The sequence below is a fragment of the Eptesicus fuscus genome, chromosome 23, assembly GCF_027574615.1.
Source record: "Eptesicus fuscus isolate TK198812 chromosome 23, DD_ASM_mEF_20220401, whole genome shotgun sequence".
Taxonomy (NCBI): domain Eukaryota; kingdom Metazoa; phylum Chordata; class Mammalia; order Chiroptera; family Vespertilionidae; genus Eptesicus; species Eptesicus fuscus.
The window spans coordinates 12,422,202-12,437,504 of NC_072495.1; the positions used below are offsets into that span (position 1 = coordinate 12,422,202).

The following is a 15,303-nucleotide window of genomic DNA, read 5'->3' on the forward strand; positions in this document are numbered from 1 at the left end:
CTCCCTCTCCCTCTCCCTCTCCCTCTCCCTCTCCCTCTCCCTCTCCCTCTCCCTCTCCTTCTCCCTTCCTCTCTGAAATCAATAAAAATATATTTTTTTAAATAATGAAGTAAATGACTGGACAAACAATAGATATTGCCACTGATGTTAGTGGGAGGTAGGCAAGGCCTCACGCTTCAGGCGGCAGAGAAAGGAGAGTGATTGGCATAGGCCCAGAGGGGAGAGAAGTGGATGTGGCAGAAGATGGAAGCTAGGTCTCTCCTGGCAGCCCTGGGTCGCTGGAAAACTGTGATGCTCTCAACAGCAACAGGGTCCTCAGGAAGTCGCAGCCATTTGCCCGAGGACTTGGGGATGACCATTACCCTCCAGCTGCCAGAGCCAGTGGGCCAGGTTATGTGGCACCAGCTCAGACCCCAGACTTGGGTCACCCAGGCCTGGGCACGAGTCCTTGTGTGACCCTGGGCAGTTTCCTTGTCTGCAGAGGACAGTGCCAGCCTCCCTGGCTGTAGTAGGGACACAGGGACAAGGCATAGAAAGTACAGGAGGGGGCAGGCTGGCCACCCCCAGAGGCACATGCCTGAGGAGCGAGGCCAGGGCTGCCAGGGCGAGAGGCCAGCCCAGCAGGCCAGGGGCCCCAGCCAGCGAGCTGACAGCTGGCACACAGTGCCATCCCCTGCCCCAGAGGACATGGATGGTCTAGAGCAGGATGGTCTAGAGCAGGGCCCATGAAGTGGAGGCAGAGAGCAGCAAGGTCCTTCTCCACACCCAGCCCCACCCAGGAAGGGGTAGGGCTGGGAGTGCCAGTCCTCCCCATGACCTCGAGTGCTAAGGCCTGGTTGGGATCCTGCTAAGGGACCCTTCCTCTTCCAGCTCCAGTTTCTCCTTAGGCAAAGGAGAACCGTGGCAGCACTGTGAAGCGTCGATGCCAGAGGAGGGTGGGCCCGCCCTGGGCGGGGTGGGCAGGGGAGAGGGCCGGTGCTGGCAGCCAGCGGGTCTTTGCAGGTCCCTCTGCCTGAAATCTCAGGTCTGGGCAGACCTCACGCACTCTCCTACCTCAGTTCTCAGGAGCCTGCTCTGATGGGCTTCTTCTCCCCATTAGCACCACCCCCCTCACTCACAGCACTTGCCCAAGCTCCGACTGCACCGCATCCCTTTGCCCTATTTGTGTGTAACCCCTGTGTCCTCCCTTAGACTGTAAACTCCAGGAGGACAGAGGTCACATCTAGCCTGTCCACCTCTGTCTTGTTTTGGTCATGTATTTATTTATTTAAAATATATTTTTATTGATTTCACAGAGGAAGGAAGAGGGAGAGAGGGTAGACCATCAATGATGAGAGAGAATCATTGATGGGCTTCCTCCTGCATGCCCCCTACTGGGGACGAAAGCCACAACCTGGGCATGTGCCCTTTGACCGGAATTGAACCCAGGACTCTTCAATCCGCAGGCCGACGCTCTAGCCACTGAACCAAACCAGCTAGGGCTGGTCATGTATTTATTGAGCATCTACCATGTGCCAGGCACTGTTCCAGATGCTGAGGTCACCTCAGAGAACAGACAAAAAAACACATTGACCCAAAAAATAAGGGAAGTGGAGTAGAACGCTGGGGCTACTGTAGCTGTAGAGGTTAGGAAACTTAAAACCTTTTTCTGTGCCCATGGCTCAGTGGTTGAGTGTTGACCTATGAACCAAGAGCTCAATCCCTAGTAGGGGGTATGCAGGAGGAAGCCAGTCGATGTTTCTCTCTCATCACTGATGTTTCTATCTCTCTCTCCCTCTCCCTTCCTCTCTGAAATCAATAAAAATATATATTTTTAAAAACCAAAAACCGCCCTAACCAGTTTGGCTCAGTGGATAGAGCATCAGCCTGCAGACTCAAGGGTCCCAGGTTCGATTCCCGTCAAGGGCATGTACCTTGGTTGCTGGCACATACCCAGTGGGGAGTGTGCAGGAGGCAGCTGATCGATGTTTCTCTCTCGTGGATGTTTCTAACTCTCTATCCCTCTCCCTTCCTCTCTGTAAAAAATCAATAATAAATATAAAAATATATATATATATATATATGTATATTTTTTAAAAACAACCTTTTTGTGGGTCCTCAGAATGGAGCCCACAGCCCTCATCAAGGCCAGGCGAGCCGGGAGCCCTGGTGGGGGCCGGAGCAGGAAGCAACTCATCTATGTGTTTCTCTTACATTGATTTTTTTCTCTCTGTTTTTTCCCTCTCTCTTCCACCCTCTCTAAAAACTCAATGGAAAAATATCCTCGGGTGAGGATTAACAAAATAAAAATAAAAATATTAGCCCTAGCCGGTTTGCTCAGTGGATAGAGCATCAGCCTGAGGAAGGAAGGATCCCTGGTTCAATTCCGGTCAAGGGCACATGCCTGGGTTGCAGGCTCATCCCCAGTAGAGGGCGTGCAGGAGGCAGCTGATCAATGATTCTCTCTCATCATTGATGTTTCTATCTCTCTCTCCCTCTTCCTTCCTCTCTGAAATCAATAAAATACATATATATATAATTATTAAAAATATATATATATAATTTTAAAAATAATAAAAGAAAAATAATTAAAAAAAAAAAAAAAACACACTATTAAGCCAAAGTTCTCCTTAGAATCTGAAGGACACTACTGAAGCTGTAGGGACAGTGATTCCCCTTCAGCTCCTGGCATATCGTCTCCAACCCTGACAGTCTTTTTTTTTTTTTTTAATATATTTTATTGATTTTTTACAGAGAGGAAGGGAGAGGGATAGAGAGTCAGAAACATCGATGAGAGAGAAACATCTATCAGCTGCCTCTTGCACACCCCCTACTGGGGATGTGCCCGCAACCAAGGTACGTGCCCTTGACCGGAATCGAACCTGGGACCCTTGAGTCCGCAGGCCGATACTCTATCCACTGAGCCAAACCGGTTTCGGCCAACCCTGACAGTCTTATGCTATTTCCCAGGAACCTGGAGCCCTAAGAAACCCAGTTTGAAAACCACCCATGTAACCCCATCCTGTCACGTCATAGGCAAGAAAGCCAAGAGCCAGAGAATGCAGCAAGGTGGTGAACTAATGCCAGTCTCTGTTCTCCCAGCTCAGAGCCCGTGCGGAGACAGGCAGCTCAGCGACCATCACTGTAGGACATGATGCGTGTGGGGAGGGCAGAAGCCCGCACTGGGAAGCCCTGGTTTGCTCATCCACTCAGCCATTTCCAGAAACCTCTGACATGCCCTGGACGGTGCCAGCAGGGGCAGCTGCTGCGTGGTGACCGTGGGGTTCCCGGACACTCGCCCCAGAGTCCTCTTCCTTGGTGGCAGCGCGTCCTGCTGACCTGCTGGAGGCTCCACTCTAGGCTGCAGCGGGACATCGGGTTGTGGAGCTGTGCCCACCACCCTGAAGTGACAACCCAGCTCTGCCACGGCTGCCCATGCGCCCTGGCAAGCCACCTGCCCCCACCGAGCCCCTTATCCTCTGTCAGAGCTGTGAAGAAAGCCTCCCCGTGGCTTCCACGGGAAGTGGCCCAGCACCAGTTCAAAGCTAAGGCCCTCCTTCCATCTTGCTTACCACCCGCCACACACACATTCACCTCCCCAAGAGAGCACCTGGAGCCGTAATTCCTGCGTTCTTGTGATTCACCGCTGCCCAGCGGCATCTCCTGAGGCACAGCAGTGGTTCAAGGGAATCTGGTTTGAAAATCTGGGTACAGCTCTAACTGGTTTGGCTCAGTGGATAGAGCGTCGGCCTGTGGACTGGAGGGTCCCAGGTTCCATTCCAGTCAAAAGCATGTACCTTGATTGCGGGCACATCCCCAGTAGGGGGTGTGCAGGAGGCAGCTGATGGATGTTTCTCTCTCATCGATGTTTCTAACTCTCTCTATCCCTCTCCCTTCCTCTCTGTAAAAAAATCCATAAAATATATTTAAAAAGAAAAAAGAAAATCTGGGTACAGCCCAGCCGTTAAGACTCAATGGTTGAGTGTCGACTTATGAACCAGGAGGTCATAGTTCGATCCCCAGTCAGGGCACATGCCGGGGTTGTGGGCTCAATCCCCAGTGTGGGGTGTGCAGGAGGCAGCCAATCAATGATTCTCTCTCATCATTGATGTTTCTATCTCTCTCCCCCTCTCTGAAATCAATAAAAAAATATTTTTTAATGTTTTTAAATAATGTATGGCAAGCACTGTGACATCTAGCAGGTCCTTGATCTGCCCTGGACATTGTTGTTATTTTTTTTTAAATATATTTGTATTAATTTCAGAGAGGAAGGGAAAGGGATAGAGAGAGATAGAAACATCAATGATGAGAGAGAATCATTGATCGGCTGCCTCCTGCATACCCCCTGCTGGGGATCAATCCCACAACCTGGGCATGTGCTCTGACTGGTAATCGAATCATAGCCTCCTGTTTCATAGGTGGACACTCAACCACTGAGCTACGCCAGCAGGGCTTGTTGTTATTTTAGTATCAGGCATGGTTGGCATCCCAGGCAGGGGGAACAACAGAGGTCTTTGAGCCACGAGTATTCTTTAAACTCCTGGAAGGAGCTTGTGAGGGTCCAGTAGGAAGATAAGAACTTACGCAAACTTGGGTGCCGCTCCTACTGTACACCTAGCCCTCAGCTGAGAGAGCCCTGGTGTCCCTCCAACTCTGGAAGGCTGGTGCTATCCACACACACGTTGTATGGAAGCTGGGAGAGGTGAAGTGACCAGCCAAGGTTCCTCAGTCAAAAAGTGGCAGTCCCATAGAGCGTCGGCCCTCGGACTGAAAGGTCCCAGGTTCGGTTCCAGGCAAGGGCATGTACCTTGGTTGCAGGCACATCCCCAGTGGGAGGTGTGCAGGAGGCAGCTGGTCGATGTTTCTCTCTCATCGATGTTTCTAACTCTCTATCCCTCTCCCTTCCTCTCTGTAAAAAATCAATAAAATATATTTTTTTAAAAAGTGGCAGTCCCTATTTGACCCAGTGATCCCAATTCTAGGAATATATCCCAAGAAAACAGAAATGCCAATCAGAAAGGATATATGCACCCCTATGTTCATAGCAGCACAATTCACTATAGCTAAGATTTGGAAACAGCCTAAGTGCCCATTAGCAGATGAGTGGATTAGAAAACTGTGGTACATCTACTACGTTGCTATAAAAAAGAAGGAATTCTTACCATTTGCAGCAGCATGGATGGACCCGGAGAGCATTATGCTAAGCGAAATAAGCCAGTCAGAGAAAGATAAATACCACATGATCTCACTCCTTTATGGATAATAAAGAACATTATAACCTGATGAACAAAAAGATAGACACAGTCAGAGAAGCATCGAACAGACTGTCAAATTACAGTGGAAAGGCTGGGGAGTGTTGGGGGGGCCGGTAAGAGATAAACCAAAGGACTTGTATGCATGCATATAAGCATAACCAATAGACACAAGACACTGGGGGAGGGGGGAGAGTGCATGTGCTGGGAGGGTAGGGGAGACCGGGGGAAGGTCAATGGGGGGAAAAAAGGAGACATATGTACTACTATTTGTAATACTTTAAACAATAAAAAAATACAAAATAAATAAATAGTAAATGGAATCATAAAAAAAAAAAAAAGTGGCCGTCCCTGAGCATCCCACCTGCCCTGAGGCATCCTGGAGTGAGTCCAGGGAGCACAGAGAGTACCTGCTCTGCTTTCACCATGGCAGCTCTGCCCAGTCTCAGCCACACCCCTGCCTTGCAGTCCTCAGGTGCTTTCCCTGCCAAAAAGGGATGTGGATGAAAACGAGTGAGTTGTTAACCAGAGCTCTGCTCTGTTCTGGGCACTTTGTGCTCTCACCGCATTGAAGCCTCACACACAGAGGAGAGGGATGCTCAGAGAGGCCAGGGAACTCTGGGAGGTCACACAGCCCAGAAAGTGGCTGCATGATTGCCCCATGTCATAGAGGAGGACATGAAAGTGCACAAGAAGCTGAAGGACTGTTTGACTCCAGGGGTCCTCCAGCCTTAACCAGCTAATCACACCACCCTTGGAGAACCATGGGAAGTTCTCTGGTCTGGCTGTTTCCAGGGAGGTGGGGTGGGTGGGGACCCAGCTGGGCCTAGAGGGGCTCCTGGCTTTACCTTTTCTAGAAGCAGGCAGCCCCAGGCACTGCTGGGCCACCCAAAGGGCAGACGGGCCCCCATGCAGCCGCATTCTCTCACTTCCCACCCTGCCTCTCGAACTGGCCAGCACAACACTCCTGGTTCCACTTGGCCCTCCTTCTTCTGCAGATGCAGAATGTGACTCCCGCTGGGAGCAAGGCTGGGGAGGGGCCCTCAAAGCTGCAACCCTGAGAATAATGGGTGGGTAGAGTCAGAGTGCCCATGGACTCTAGAAGCAGAAGTTTGCAGGTCAGGACTTGGGTCCTTCAAGAAGCCTTCTCCTGTCTCACCTGGCACCATGCCCAGGGCTGAAAAGTTCCCACCTGCCTTGGCCGGTGGCTCAATGGTCAGAGCATCAGCCTTTGGACCGAAGGGTTGCATGTTCAATTCTGGTCAAGGGCATGTACCTTGGCTGCAGGTTCCCCAGCCCTGCAGGAGGCAACCAATCCAAGCGTCTCTCTCACCACATGGATGTTTCTCTCTCTCTCCCCCCTCCTCCCTTCCTCCCACTCTCTCTAGAAGTCAATGGAAAAAAAAAATATCCTCAGGTGAGGATTAAAAAAAAAAAGAAAAGAAATATTTTGTAATAAAGGGGTTTAGGAAAAAGTTCCCATCTGTAAGCATAGGAGGTTTAAATAGATAATGTATGCAAATGCTTAGCACCACAGGGGGCCTTGAAAGGGTAGGCACAGTCGGGGTGCAGGCACCAGATGCACCCTCCCCTAGCTGGGGGCCCAGGAGCCACCCCCAAGTTTGGGCATATCCTGTTGCAGGTTTTCAGCCACCTAATCCATGGCAGGGCCAGGTGGTGTCGGCTCACACCCTCTGTGATTCTGACCCACACACAGAGCCTTTTTCTCTAGGCCCAGCAGAGCAGCCTGAAAGGGATGGAACAGTGCCCGGGAGGGGGTCCGGGTCAGTCGTAAGGGACAGGGTGCCAAGAACAGGGAAAGCCTGGATCCAGAGAGACCCCCTGGGGCATCCTGAGAAGGACATGGGGTGGGTTGAGCAGGAGTGTCGAGAGTCCATCCCCGGCCTAGGCAGCTGGGAGAGGAGCAAGGGCTTGTGCACGCATAGCAGGGGTTCAGAGAACACGCCCAGAGGCGGAAGGGGCGCGCGGAGACCCCCGGGGACGCCGGAAGGGGCGCGCGGGGCGGTTGGCCGGCGGGGACGGCAGCCGTTGGCGACCGGAGGCCTGGGCCGGGAGACGTCAAGCACCTGGCCGGAGAGCAGCCACCATGACCAAGGACTCGCCTAACCCTTCCGGTGGCAGCCGCGCGACACCCAAGAAGCTGGCTAGTCCGGGCCCAACGGCAGCGGTGCTGGAGGAGCAGAAGCGGGAGCTGGAGAAGCTGCGGGCCGAGCTGGAGGAGGAGCGAGCGCGCGGGAGGGCGGAGCGGAGGCGCTTCGCGGCCGAGGCGCGCCAGCTGCGGGAGGCAGAGGAGCGGGAGCGGCAGCAGCTGGTTGACCATCTGCGCTCCCAGTGGGAGGCACAGCGCTGTCGGGAGCTGCGGCAGCTGCAGGAGAAGGTGCTGAGGGAGCGCGAGGCCGAGATCCGGCAGCTGCTGCGTTGGAAGGAGGCCGAGATGCGGCAGTTGCAGCAGCTGCTGCACCGCGAGCGCGACGGCGTTGTTCGCCAGGCGCGGGAGCTGCAGCGCCAGCTGGCCGCGGAGCTGGTGAACCGCGGCTACTGTAGCCGCGCGGGGGCGCCCAAAGTCGCCGCCGCGCAGTGTCGCTGTCGCCTGCAGGAAGTGCTGGCGCAACTTCGCTGGGAGACCGACGGCGAGCAGGCCTCGCGCATCCGCCACCTGCAGACGGCGCTCGACGTGGAGCGACAGCTCTTCCTCAAGTACGTCCTGGAGCACTTCCGCTGGCACCCGGTTTTGCCCGGCACCCCAGATCCCCAGGCTGTGCATTCTTCGGAAGAGCCGCACCCCGAGACCGCCAGCGACTCTCACCGTCCCCCAAAGTCCCCCAAAGTTCGACTCGAATCCCTTGATGGCCTGAGCGCCAGCGTTCGCGTGCGCTCCCGCTCCCTCGAAATGGTGCCCGCAGCGTGCTCCAACTCCCTTGACAGCCTGCTCCCCACGCGCTCCGGCTCCCTCGATTCCTTGGCACCAGCGCGTTCCCACTCGCTCGACAGCATTCTGAGTCGTCCCAAGGCCCCCGAATCCGAGGAGCGTGCTTCCTCGGCAGACACTTTCATCCTGGGCTTCCTGAGTCCCCCGCCGCCGCCGCAGTCGCTGTCACCACCGCTACCACCATCGCAGCACAGGGGTCCTAGCGACCGGACAGGAGAAGACTCCGGGAGCCAGCCCTGCGAGGCCCTGGCCCTCTCGCCGCTGAGCCTGGATTACCCAGAGCTGGTGAAGCAGAACTCGGAACTGTCCGAGGCCTTGCAGGTGCTGGCGCGCCGCTGCTCTGACCTGCTGGAAGAGAACACGCAACTGCGGCGCGCAGGTTTCCCAGACCCGGAGGTCGAAAAGGTGAAGCGGCTCAAGGTGAAGCACGCAGAGCTAACGGGCCTGGCCCGCCGCCTAGAGGACCGGGCCCGCAAACTGCAAGAAACCAACCTGCGGACTCTGAGCGCGCCAGTGCCCGGGGAGAGCCGCGTGGGCCTGGAGCTGTGCCAAGCCTTCACCCGCCAGCGCGCCCGGGACTTGTCGGAGCAGGCGAGCGCGCTGCTGGCTAAGGACAAGCAGATCGAAGAGCTGCAGCACGAGTGTCACTTGCTGCAGGCGCATGTCGCTTCGGGCCTCGGCAGCGCCCCGCACCCTAATGGGGGCGCGGCCAGCGCCCAGTGGCTCAAAGTCAGCGACTTGGACCGGCTACAGCGTGAGTCCCAGCGCGAGGTGCTGCGCCTGCAGAGGCAGCTGACGCTGCAGAAGGCCACCCGCAGCGCCCGGGCGGAGCCGAGCGGCCAGAGCGCACCCTGCGAGGAGGCGCGGTGCCAGGTGCAGGCGCTGGAGCGCGAGCTGTCCGCGCGGAGGCAAGAGTGCCAGGAGCTGGGGGCCCAGGCGGCGGCGGCTCAGCGGCGCGGCGAGGAGGCGGAGGCACAGCTGCAGACCGCGCTTTGCGAGGGCGCCTGGCTGGCCAAGGAGAACGCGCGGCTGCAGGCACAAGCCGACTGGACGCGGAAGCTGGCAGCCGAGAACAACGACGTGCGCGAGCAGCTGGGCCGCGCGTGCCAGGAGCGCGACGCCACGGGCTTGCTGGTGGAGCAGCTGCTGCAGCAGGCGGCGCGCGAGCAGGACAAGCAGCAACAGCTGCAGCGTGACCTGCAGAAGGCACTGCGTGATCTCGAGGCTGCCCAGGAGGAAATGCCGTGTCAGCCTGGTCCCCATCCCCAGGAACCCCCGGAGACCTCCCAAGCCCCGGATTCCCAAGGCAGGAAGAGCAGAAGGACCAGGTTCCAGCCAGGGCCTGAAGACCAGGCATCTCCACAGTCCAGCAGAGACAAACAGGAGGAGGACGCCTCCCTGCTAGAGAGCCCAGTTGCCCTCGGGGAGCCAGCCAGTGCCCCTCAAGGGCCGGGCAGAGTCCCAGCCAGCCAGCCTCTGGACTGCAGACCCCAGGCCAAGAAAACCAGCTCCCAGTCAAACTCCTCCTCTGAGGTGGAATCTCTGTGGGCCACCGTGCCATCTTGCCTTACTCTGGACATGGACACAGCCAGTGAGGTGGAGGACCTGGATCCCGACAGTGCGTCCTTGACCCTGGAAGTGGGGGACTCGGAGGCCCCCGCCGCCCCCAAGCTCAAAATCTTCCTGGTTCGATACAGCTACAACCCATTTGAGGGACCCAATGAGCACCCTGAGAGCGAGCTGCCCCTCACGGCTGGCGATTACGTATACATCTTTGGTGAGATGGATGAGGATGGCTTCTATGAGGGGGAGCTGGAGGATGGCCGGCGGGGCCTGGTGCCCTCCAACCTGGTGGTGCAGATTCCAGACAACGACATCCTTGGCTGCCTGCCCCCAGAGTCCTCTGACCCTGGCCCCGCTCCGCTCCCCGCTGGACAGGGCAAAGCTTCAAAGGAAGACATTAGTCACAGCTTATTGCCTGGGGAAGCTCAGGGAGCTGTGGTCGGGGAGACGTGCCAGATGGTGAGGGCGGCGGCCTCCAAGACGGAAGCCGCAATAGAGATCTCAGATGCCAAGACAGAAGATGGCTGGCTGGGCTCACTGCAGAGCGTGGAGGAGCAGGGATTCCCCAGATCCCTTCTAGGGCCCAGAGGGGTCCCTTGTGTCGCCCCCAAACAACTACGCCTGCAGAATGTTGCGGCCACGTCGGCCAAGATCATCTGGGTCTGCAGCAGCCGCCGCCGGCCACACGTGGTGTATCTCAATGACCGGAAGCACGCCCTGACCCCAGCAGGTGTGAGCAGCTACACCTTGCACAGCCTGCACCCCAGCACCCGGTACCGGGTGCAGGTGGAGGTGCAGCTGCCGTGGGACTCCATGCAGGTGCGCTGGGAAACCATGTCCTCCACTCTCACCTTCGACACGCCCTTGGCAGGACCCCCTGACCCTCCACTGGACGTGCTGGTCGAGCGTCACACCTTACCGGGCCTCCTGGTGGTCAGCTGGCTCCCAGTGACCATCGACCTGGCCGGGTTCTCCAATGGGGTCCGGGTCACCGGCTATGCCGTGTATGCTGATGGGCTCAAGGTTGCAGAGGTCACTGATGCCACCGCTGGCAGCGCCCTGTTGGAGCTGTCCCAGCTCCAGCTGCCCCTCATGTGCCAGAAGGTCTCGGTGAGAACCGTCTCGCTCTGCGGCGAGTCGCTGGATTCGGTGCCGGCTCAGATCCCTCAGGACTGTTTGAACTGTAGCAGATCGCCAGAGGCCTCTCCCTTTACGTACACCCGTGGCGACCGGTCCCCGTGCAGAATCACCTTCCCCGTCTGCCCGCAGAGGTTGGCGCTGGCTCCACGGAGTGCCGAGGCTCGTTCCCACGTCCCCAGAAGCTGTGGGGCGTCCCTGGAAGCATTCCCTGAAGAACCCCCGAGGAAGCACTCCCCGATGCCCAACCGGAGCTCAGAAGGAGCATGTCCGAGTGCAGGGGCGGGCAGCCAAACCCAGGGGCCTGCAGAGGCCTGGGGGGCCGGCGGAAAGGACCTCCCCTTTCGGAAGAGCCCTCAGAACCACAGGCCACCTCTGCACAGTGGCCAGTCCCAGGGGGAAGAAGACCGTGACTGGGACACCGGCCGAAGCCCTGCCCTGGGAGTCCTCCCTCTGTCTCCCGAGTGTGCCCGTCGGGAAAAGGCTGCCCTTGAGAAGGTCCTTAGGCAGCAGCAAGACGCCCAAGTGTTCACACCCCCCCAGATAGGCACCCGCCAACGATACGTGTCTGACCCCCATGACATTTTGCAGCAGCAGGAGGAGGAGGCCGTGTGCCTCGGCCCATGGGCCACAGAGAGGCAAGAGCAGGGAAGGGAGCTTAGGACGCAGAGCAGGCGAGGTCAGGCTCTGTGGGGCAAGAGAGGGAGCCAGCTCCCCGAGCCCAGCTCTGCACCCTGTCCAGCTCCGTCCGGCAAAGCCATGGCGGGGTCCGGGGGAGGCCCCCCGCAGCGGGAGGCGGGCCTGGACACCTCGGTCAGGGTCTTTGTGGCGCTCTTTGATTACGAGCCCCTGGCGATGTCTGCCAGCCCCGAGGCTGCAGAGGAGGAGCTGGCCTTCCAGAAAGGGCAGTTGCTGAGGGTGTGGGGCTCTCCGGACTCCCGAGGCTTCTACCGTGGGGAATGCAACGGTCAAGTGGGCCACATCCCTGGGCATCTGGTGGCTGAGGTGGAGGAAGGTGTGGGGAGGACTGATAGGAGGTGGCGTTTGCCAATGCAAGGGCACCTGCCCTCTGTGGCCCACCTAGATGAAATTGGGGGGCTCCCCACACCCCAGGACTCCTTTCCCCTGCCCCAAGGGAACCCCAGGAGGCCTCCACTGGGCACTCGAATGACCATGATGGCAGCTCTGGACTATGACCCCAAGGACGGGTGGGCAGGGGGCCAGGCGAAGGGCAAGCTGTCACTGAAGGCTGGGGACCTGGTCACAGTCTACGGGCCTGTGGATGACAGGGGATTCTATTATGGGGAGTCAGGCGGCCGCAGAGGTCTCGTCCCAGCCCACCTGCTGGATTACATGTCCCTCCATGATGAGTGAGCAAGGCTATCCGGGGCGGGGGGTGGGGGAGGGGGTGGTGGCCTCTGGCCGCCCACGCCCCGCCGGAGGAGAAGCAAGCACACAGGCCCTTTCACCAGCACCCCTCCTCGCCTCCAAGAGCACCACCGTGTGAAGCCCATGGCAGCCTTCCGCACCCCCTAGCCTCTCAGAGCAGCAGGGCTTCCGCCTGGACTCAGATGTTCCCCGAAGGAAACAGGAGCAAGCAGCCCCTGGCGTGTGACAGGCTGGTTCGGAGTGGTCAGTAACTACGACAGGTGTTGGGAGAAGTGCCTTTCTGTGCTGATTCAGCGATTTCTTTAAGAGGTGCACATTATCCATCCATGCTTATGTATGACAGTCTCAAGGAAAGCTTGCCTCTTAAAAAAAAAAAGTGACCAGAATGTTATTTTTCTGTCTTATGTTCAACCCCGCATTAAAATAGAAAAAAAAATTAAAAAGAATATTTTATTTTATTCTTATTTATTGATTTCAAAGGGAGAGAGAGAGAGAGAGAGAGAAACATCAATTTGTTGCTCCACTTATTCATGCATTCATTGGTTGATTGAACCCTCACTCTTGGCATTTCAGGACGACACTCTAACCAACTGAGCTATCGGGCCAGGGCCGAAAAAGAATAATTTAGAAGAGAAAGGAAGCCCGGCTGGCGTGGCTCAGTGGTTGAGCGTCGACCTATGAACCAGGAGGTCACGGTTCGATTCCCGGTCAGGGGCACATGCCTGGGTTTCGGGCTTGATCCCCAGTGTGGGGCATGCAGGAGGCGGCCGATCAATGATTCTCTCTCATCATTGATGTTCCTCTCTCTCTCTCTCCCTCTCTCTTCCTCTCTGAAATCAATAAAAAAACATATTAAAAAAAAAAAAAGAAGAAGAAGTGAAAGCACAACCAAGGGAACACAAACTGCTTCTCCTCCCTCTGTTCTGGCCAGGGGCCCCGAAAGGGCTGCACACATGGTTTCCCAGCTGGGGGGAAGGGAGGGCACTCCCTGGATCTGCAGCGGGGACAGCGCAGGGTCTGCTTGCTGGCAGGGTCGCCAAGGGGCCAGCCAGGAGCCAGGGCTAAGAAGCAAGGCCCCCAAAGCTCAGCACAGCCCGCCTTCCTCATGGGCATCCCTGCCCCGGGGCAGTGTGACCCTGTGTGGAGGGAGGGGTCAGAGTCTCCCAGCTGCTTCCCTGGGAACCTCCCTGAGAGAGCATGTCCACATTTCCTCCATTTTACAAAGAGCTGCTGAGGCTCAGGGGGTCCCCTCAGGTCCCCCCGTTCCAGAACTGCCTCCTCCCGTGGTCTTCGGGGGCTCCCCCTCAAGGAGACTGGAGACGAGGGGTGGTCTGCATCCTCTGCTTCTGTCCCCGTGTCCCTTTGTTCCCCTAAGGCCAACTATGCTGTCAGAGGAAGGGCGCTGCCTTCCCCAGTGCAGGAGGACATTACTGGAAGCATTCCCGGGCAGGAGGTTTGGAGCCACGGGCAGGTTCTTTGGGGAGTTGGTGAATCGGGTTCAGAAGGTCCCACCATGCTGTCCCTGGGCTGAAGGTGGGAGCAGGTAAGAGGCAGGCCCAGGGGCTGTCTCAGCCTGACACACTCACTGCTGCCTTATCCTCAAAGAGCTCAGGAACCGACGAGGCAGCTGTGATGTGCACACACGCACTTACCCTCACGAGCAGAATGCTGGGGGGCTGGGCCTGGGGAGGAAACCCTTTGCCCCATCACGGAGGGCCATGATCATCCCCTCAGGTTTACAACCACCTTTTGTTTTGTTTTGTTTTTTCAGTGAAAAGGTAGGCTCAAAAAGCCTAGGGAGGCAACCCAGACCAGCTCAGACTTTTTTTTTTTTAATTGTGATAAAATATACATAACCTAAAATTTACCATCTGAACCATTTTTGTGTGCAACTCAGTAATTTACATGGTTGTGCAAGCCATCTCCAGAATTCTTTTCATCTTGTAAAGCTGAAACTCTGTACCCATTACACCACAACAATCCATTCCCCTCTCTCCTCGGCCCCTGATAACTTTTAACCTCTTTTCTATCTCTATGAATTTGACTGCTCTAGGGACCCCATGTAAGTGGACTGGGTATAGTAAATTTGTCTTTTTATGTTTGGCTTATTTCACGTAGCATAATGTCCTCAAGTTTCATCCATGTTGTAGCACATATCAGAATTTTATTTATTTTTTTATTATTTTTAAAATATATATATTTTATTGATTTTTTACAGAGAGGAAGGGAGAGAGATAGAGAGTTAGAAACATCGATGAGAGAGAAACATCTATCAGCTGCCTCCTGCACACCTCCCACTGGGGATGTGCCTGCAACCCAGGTACATGCCCTTGACCGGAATCGAACCTGGGACCTTTCAGTCCACAGGCCGACGCTCTATCCACTGAGCCAAACTGGTCAGGGCTTTATTTATTTTTTAAATATATTTTTTATTAATTTCAGAGAAGAAGGGAGAGGGTGAGAGAGATAGAAACATCAATAATGCGAGAGAACCATCGATCGGCTGCCTTCTGCACACTGGGGATCGAGCCCTGCAACCCGGGCATGTGCCCTGACCAGGTCTCGAACCATGACCTCCTGGTTCATAGGTCAACACGCAACCACTGAGCCATGCAGGCCCGCCAGAATTTCATATCTTTTTAAGGCTCAGCAATATTCCTTCGTATGGGTGTACTAAGTGATGTTTACCCATTCATCCATCAGTGGACACTTGGTTTATTTCAACTTTTTTGGCTACTGTGAATAGTGCTGCTATGAACATGGGGGTACAAGGATCTCTTCTCAGCTTTCACATGTTTCCAACGATCAGATCCCCGGGAGCTCACAACCCAGAATGGAACCCGAGGATGATGAGCAATGAGACAGCTGCTCCTGCCGGAGAGGATAGCCCAGCCCTCCTGAGCTCCGGGCTGGAGATCTTGGTGCCCCGGGCAGAGGGGTGGAGACAAATGGGATTCCCACACCCTGGGAGAGCACCAACAGTTTAGAGAATAGAAACTTTGATCCACACACTTTTATTTTTATTTTTTTTTA

The 15,303-nt window shown here is 56.0% G+C and overlaps 1 protein-coding gene across 1 annotated transcript; it reads left to right on the top strand.

Annotated features, from left to right (window-relative positions):
- Window positions 1-7,336: 7,336 nt before the first annotated feature.
- On the top strand, window positions 7,337-12,688 carry LOC103287206 (RIMS-binding protein 3A). Its single transcript, XM_008142884.3, has one exon. It carries the CDS (start codon window positions 7,339-7,341, stop codon window positions 12,253-12,255), a length of 4,917 nt encoding a protein of 1,638 aa, XP_008141106.2. The 5' UTR covers window positions 7,337-7,338; the 3' UTR covers window positions 12,256-12,688.
- Window positions 12,689-15,303: the final 2,615 nt, after the last annotated feature.

What these genes read in the sequence shown, in the direction of transcription:
- LOC103287206 (XM_008142884.3), top strand. Translation starts at nt 7,339, where the DNA reads ATGACCAAGGACTCGCCTAACCCTTCCGGTGGCAGCCGCGCGACACCC.